The sequence below is a fragment of the Procambarus clarkii genome, chromosome 28 (assembly GCF_040958095.1).
Source record: "Procambarus clarkii isolate CNS0578487 chromosome 28, FALCON_Pclarkii_2.0, whole genome shotgun sequence".
Lineage (NCBI taxonomy): Eukaryota > Metazoa > Arthropoda > Malacostraca > Decapoda > Cambaridae > Procambarus > Procambarus clarkii.
The window spans coordinates 3,608,971-3,615,700 of NC_091177.1; the positions used below are offsets into that span (position 1 = coordinate 3,608,971).

The following is a 6,730-nucleotide window of genomic DNA, read 5'->3' on the forward strand; positions in this document are numbered from 1 at the left end:
GGGGATGCATACTTTAATCTTGGTTTCACGTAGGTAATATATACACACACACACACTGTGTGTGTGTGTGTGTGTGTGTGTGTGTGTGTGTGTGTGTGTGTGACCGACATCATGGTGGGCTATCGATCTTTAGCCAAGTCCACTAGTCAAGCATACCGAGACGCGCGCGCGCACAGACACGCAAACACACACACACACACACACACAGACACACACACCAGTGTATGAGTATGTAAGAGAGCCGCACTAGCACGTATGGAGGGGAGTTTAGGGTGCGGCAGAACTGGTAGTTGGACGAGTCTAATGAAGAGGTCATTGGGGCAGACTACATTCATACTTTAAAACACTTTAAAACGTCATCAAAATATTGGGAGCACCGAGTCACTCTCAAGTTTACTCGGAGCAGTGTGACTTCCGGTACTGGTCACAGCTGTGTGACTTCCGGTACTGGTCACAGCTGTGTGGCTCCCGGTACTGGTCACAGCTGTGTGGCTCCCGGTACTGGTCACAGATGTGTGGCTCCCGGTACTGGTCACAGCTGTGTGGCTCCCGGTACTGGTCACAGATGTGTGGCTCCCGGCACTGGTCACAGCTGTGTGGCTCCCGGTACTGGTCACAGATGTGTGGCTCCCGGCACTGGTCACAGCTGTGTGGCTCCCGGTACTGGTCACAGATGTGTGGCTCCCGGTACTGGTCACAGCTGTGTGGCTCCCGGTACTGGTCACAGCTGTGTGGCTCCCGGTACTGGTCACAGCTGTGTGGCTCCCGGTACTGGTCACAGATGTGTGGCTCCCGGTACTGGTCACAGCTGTGTGGCTCCCGGTACTGGTCAAAGCTGTGTGGCTCCCGGTACTGGTCACAGCTGTGTGGCTCCCGGTACTGGTCACAGATGTGTGGCTCCCGTGTGGGCTCCCGGCACTGGTCACAGCTGTGTGGCTCCCGGTACTGGTCACAGATGTGTGGCTCCCGGTACTGGTCACAGCTGTGTGGCTCCCGGTACTGGTCACAGCTGTGTGGCTCCCGGTACTGGTCACAGCTGTGTGGCTCCCGGTACTGGTCACAGATGTGTGGCTCCCGGTACTGGTCACAGCTGTGTGGCTCCCGGTACTGGTCACAGCTGTGTGGCTCCCGGTACTGGTCACAGCTGTGTGGCTCCCGGTACTGGTCACAGATGTGTGGCTCCCGGTACTGGTCACAGCTGTGTGGCTCCCGGTACTGGTCACAGATGTGTGGCTCCCAGTACTGGTCACAGCTGTGTGGCTCCCGGTACTGGTCACAGATGTGTGGCTCCCGGTACTGGTCACAGATGTGTGGCTCCCGGTACTGGTCACAGATGTGTGGCTCCCGGTACTGGTCACAGATGTGTGGCTCCCGGTACTGGTCACAGATGTGTGGCTCCCGGTACTGGTCACAGCTGTGTGGCTCCCGGTACTGGTCACAGCTGTGTGGCTCCCGGTACTGGTCACAGATGTGTGGCTCCCGGTACTGGTCACAGATGTGTGGCTCCCGGTACTGGTCACAGCTGTGTGGCTCCCGGTACTGGTCACAGCTGTGACTAAATAATTTACAAAAGGTCTGTATTTTTATTACATAATAACGACAGTGTGTGCAAACATCAAAGAGTGATTTTTATTATTCCAAAGATGAATTCCTTCGAAAGTATTTGTGCACATTTCTGTTTGATTCGTGTTTTTTTGTGTAAGATTTAATGTATATTAATAGTTAATGTATTTAATGTATCACTATATGTCAGAGAAACATTGTAGGCTGTTGGGTTATGGGCCACGCTGGTCCCTCTTGGCTGTTCGGGGGCCCCCGTGTTCACGGTCCTGGGTGACGCTGTCAGTAAGCAGGGACCGCGTCTGTTATGGTAGCTACAACTGTCACCATTACCTAAATGTGTGCAGGAGGAGGAGGAGGATGTCGGCCCGTCTGTGTCAACAAATAGGCGCCGCCCAATCACAATGGCCGCCGGGAGGAAGGGGGGAAAAAGAGATGGGGGGCGAGTGCTCTGGCACAGCCAATCAGCAGCGTCCTGGTCCCGGAGGGGCCGGAGCGCGCGCCCAAACTGCCTGCTGGAGGAACCGCAGCACAGACCTGGCTCCGGTCTGCAAGAATCTGGCTTCCATGTTATTTACCTGGGCAGTGATAATCACAATATGGCTGCCTGTGGTGGTGGTGTTGCGGGGAGTGTAGATTGAGTGACTTGCTCTGGTAACACGCCACCAAGATAGGCTCTCTTATGTGTTTTCATTGCGCGAAAATTGCTGAAACCCAATGTTACAGAAATAGCTTCTTGGAATAGATTAAAGCATGTTCTTGTCCTGCTCTCTGTTGTCTGATGTTGTTTATTCTACATTTTTTTTTATGTAAAACCATTATTTATATTTTTGTAATAGATAAAACTTTGTTCTTAGAGTATCAGCCTTTAGAACACTCTTCAATTGCCGAGACGAGGCTTGCGAGAAAGGGCTTAGCCATAACAACCGGGTAATAACCGACCCAAACACCAGTCGCTCGGAAATCATGAACTAACCGACCCGGAGCTGCGGCTAGTAAACAAACTTCACAGATCTCAGAGGTAAAAATTCTCCCCAAAAACAAATTCCAAAACAGAGATTGAAAAGCGATGGGAATGAGCTAAGCTGGTCACCCGAGTGACAGCGAGTGATAGCTGGCGTGTCACCCGAGTGACAGCGAGTGATAGCTGGCGTGTCACCCGAGTGACAGCGAGTGATAGCTGGCGTGTCACCCGAGTGACAGCGAGTGATAGCTGGCGTGTCACCCGAGTGACAGCGAGTGATAGCTGGCGTGTCACCCGAGTGACAGCGAGTGATAGCTGGCGTGTCACCCGAGTGATAGCTGGCGTGTCACCCGAGTGACAGCGAGTGATAGCTGGCGTGTCACCCGAGTGACAGCGAGTGATAGCTGGCGTGTCACCCGAGTGACAGCGAGTGATAGCTGGCGTGTCACCCGAGTGACAGCGAGTGATAGCTGGCGTGTCACCCGAGTGACAGCGAGTGATAGCTGGCGTGTCACCCGAGTGACAGCCGGTGATACCTGGCGTGTTATTGTGGTATTTGTCTGCGTCCTCCTCCTCCTCCACGCTTGAAGCCTTTGCCGCCACATTTTAACCAACGAGCCGCTGTGGGTTTTTCTGTTTGTGTGGCGCGTGATTGATGTTCGTCAGAGTATGCCAACACTGATCATTTTCTCCTGGAAATTGCTTTTGATGAACCGTAATATAGTTGGCTGCAATGAAGCTCGGGGGTTCAGTTGAAGGGGTTTTTGTGTGGGTCGTCTATTGAGGCGGCCAGGGTACGTCCTGAAGAGCGCGGAGACGCTCTCGAGAGCCGGGATAGGAAGGGATGACGAGAACTTGCTGGAAACCTTCGGAGAACTTTGGAGAACGTGTAGAACTTGCCGGAAATGGTGGGGTTAGTGTTATTATTTCTCTCTCTTTCCATCCATCTTAAAGACAAACGTAATACAGGTTATTGAAGGCAAAGAACATGCATTTCTTAAATGAGAATACTGATGTTGGTTAACCGGAAGAGGACCGCCTGGACGGGGGACTTAAGAGGTACAACCAGGAGGTAGAAGCTTAAGACTTGGCTGGTGGTGGTGGTCTTGTGTGTCGTCATCAGTCTTCCCCCGAGGCTCCCGTTCCTCCATTCATCGGTTTCCAGAATGTTGATAACCTGATCCGCGGCTCAAGACGGTCTTATTTTTCACCGTGTCAGTCCCGTAGGTGTTTTATGACTCTTGTTTCTGTCTGTCTGTCTGTCTCTGTCTCTCTCTCTCTCTCTCTCTCTCTCTCTCTCTCTCTCTCTCTCTCTCTCTCTCTCTCTCTCTCTCTCTCTCTCTCTCTCTCTCTCTCTCTCTCTCTCTCCTAGCGTCGTTAGATTAAGTTCTTTGTCTCTCTTCGTACTCCGTCCCTCGTAATTTTGGGATGAATCTACTTGCAGTCTTTTGTGCTTTTTAAAAGTTTCTCCGTATCATAGTGGCTTGGCGCTTTCCCCCTGATAACTCCCTACCCTCCGTATCATATTTGAGGTGAAGGGCCTCTAATATATAGGCTGCATATTCTAGGGCTGTTCTCATGTAGGTGGTGTACAGTCATCCGAATGGTTCGTTATTAAGGTTCCAAAGTGCTGTTCTGGTATCTATTAACTGCTAGGTGAAGAGATGTATCAAGTGAAAGAAACCGCTCTGGTTGCAAAAAAGGAAATTTTCTAATATTTTTCGGCACTTCTGTTTCCTTTGCTTGAATCTGTGTTCTCAAGTTCGGGAAGTTGCAGGTTTCAGGAATTTTTCTTTGTCAGTTTGATGTATTCCTGTTAGTATTTTGTAAGTGGTGATCATATCACCTCTCTTTCTTCTATTTTCTGGTTTTGACATTTTTTAATGCCTCTAGTCTCTCCTCGTAACTCTTATTTTTCAGTTCCGGAAGCCAGTTTTGTAGCATGCCGCTGCACCTTTTCCAGTTTCTTCATGTGCCTCTTGAGACTTTGGGCACCATACAACTGCTGCATATTCCAATTTTGGTCTCACATAAGTCTTGAACAGTTTCTTTAATATTTCACCATCCATATAATTAAAAGACAGTCTGAAGTTGGAAAGCGACACACGCTCCTCTCACAATGTTCTCTATGTGTTCCTCTGGCGACAACTTACTACCCAAAACCACCCCCCTTCCCTAGGTCTCCTTCTTTATTAGAGTTCTGTAATACCTTTCCACATAATTTGTAAATTGTGTGTGTGATCTATTTTCTCCGATTCCACATTCCATAACATGGCATTTATTCACATTGAATTCCATCTGCCACTGTACGCTCCAAGCACTTAATATTATCTTAGATCAATTTGAAGGGCATTACAATCGTCTGCGTCTCCTGTCTTCCCCAGTATCTTAGCATCATCCGTAAACATGTTCATATAATTGTGTATTCCTTCTGATAGATGGTTTATGTAGACTATGAACATTACTGGTGCAAGAACTGAACCCTGTGGTACTCCGCTAGTAACACTCCTCCAGTCAGATACATTGATTACCGCCCTCATCTGTCTGTCAGTTAGAAAATAGTCTGTCAGACAAGTCCTGTCAGGCAGACAGAAAAAAGTCTGTCGGCTAGAACACCAGAAACAAGATAATAGAAAAATAGAAAAGGTGTGTGTGTGTGTACTCACCTAGTTGTGTCTGCAGGATCGAGCATTGACGCTTGGATCCCTTGTGTGTGTGTGTGTGTGTGTGTGTGTGTGTGTGTGTGAGGGGAGGAGGTAGGTAGGTCAAAGGATTAGTGAGTCAGGTGATGAGTCATATGTATTGACTTGTAGGCACTGACTAACCTGGGTGAGGGTACACACACACACACACACACACACACACACACACACACACACACACACATACACACAATCATATCTACATACCATATCTAATTAAACACAAAACAAAGTTAGAAAAGATTCAGCGGTATGCCACCAGGCTCGTCCCGGAACTGAGAGGTATGAGCTACGAGGAAAGGCTGAAGGAGCTGAATGTCACGTTCCTGGAAAACAGAAGAGTAAGGGGAGACATGATAACCACCTACAAAATTCTCAGGGGAATTGACAGGGGTGGACAAAGACAAACTCTTCAGCACGGGTGGGACACAAACAAGGGGACACAGGTGGAAACTTAGTACCCAGATGAGCCACAGGGACGTTAGAAAGAATTTTTTCAATGTCAGAGTAGTTAATAAATGGAATGCACTAGGAAGTGATGTGGTGGAGGCTGACTCCATACACAGTTTCAAATGTAGGTATGATAGAGCCCAGTAGACTCAGGAATCTCTACACCAGTTGATTGACAGTTGAGAGGCGGGACCAAAGAGCCAAAGCTCAACCCCCACAAGCACAACCAGGTAAATACACACACGTATGACAGCTCGAGGTGACCAGTAACTCTATTGATTACAGATTGTGAGCCGGGGCCACTGAGGTAGAGCTCAACCCATGCAAGCAAATTAGGTGAGTACACAGGCGCCTTGATTGAGGGGAACAGACGCACGCTGGCATCCGATTGAACTTAAGACGTGTTTTTTTTTTAGGGAGGAGGGAGAGGGGAAGGGGGATGACGTACGAGAGGGGACATGATGTGGGGGTGAGGGGAGCGGAGGGGAGGGAGAGGGTAGAGTGAGGGAAGGCACCTACCCCACACAGGGCCAATTGAGGGCATGAGAACACACTAGAAGTGTGAATATTTTATGGCATACTTTTGAGGCCAATAGGTCAATCCAGGCCCCCCCCCCCCTAGGGGTGGGTGAAGGGGGCAGAGGGGAAGGGGGGCAGAGGGGAAGGGGGGGGCAGAGGGGAAGTGGGTGCTGAGTGGGTGTGGATGTCGCTAAGATATAAGTGAAGAATAATGTTAGGTATTTTGTTGCTGAATCTTTTTAGAAACAGAACCATAGCATCCACTCGTCTTTATTCCGTACAAGATGGAAATTGACAGCTTTAGTTGGCTTAATATCGAGAGTTGACAACTGTTGACAGGTGTCACTCAGACTGACAGCTTGACCAATGTGTATGTTCTTGTGATGACCATAAACTGACAGGTTATCAATCGTAATTATTGTTTTGTTAAACCCGGACAAAGTTACCTCCGGTAGCCCCTTGTGGGGCCCAGGAGCTACAGGCGTGGTTATATAGGTTCACGCCGGACCAGACCCCCGGTGGTAATGCTGCCCAC

At 49.4% G+C, this 6,730-nt stretch overlaps 1 protein-coding gene across 1 annotated transcript in view; it reads right to left on the minus strand.

Moving 5' to 3' along the window:
* Positions 1–393: 393 nt before the first annotated feature.
* Positions 394–6,730, minus strand: part of LOC123755084 (uncharacterized) — an 8,363-nt gene continuing 2,026 nt past the window's right edge. The window contains exon 2 of the mRNA XM_069332570.1: positions 394–1,555. Coding sequence (XP_069188671.1) covers positions 394–1,555 — 1,162 coding nt within the window. The remainder of the gene's footprint in view (positions 1,556–6,730) is intronic.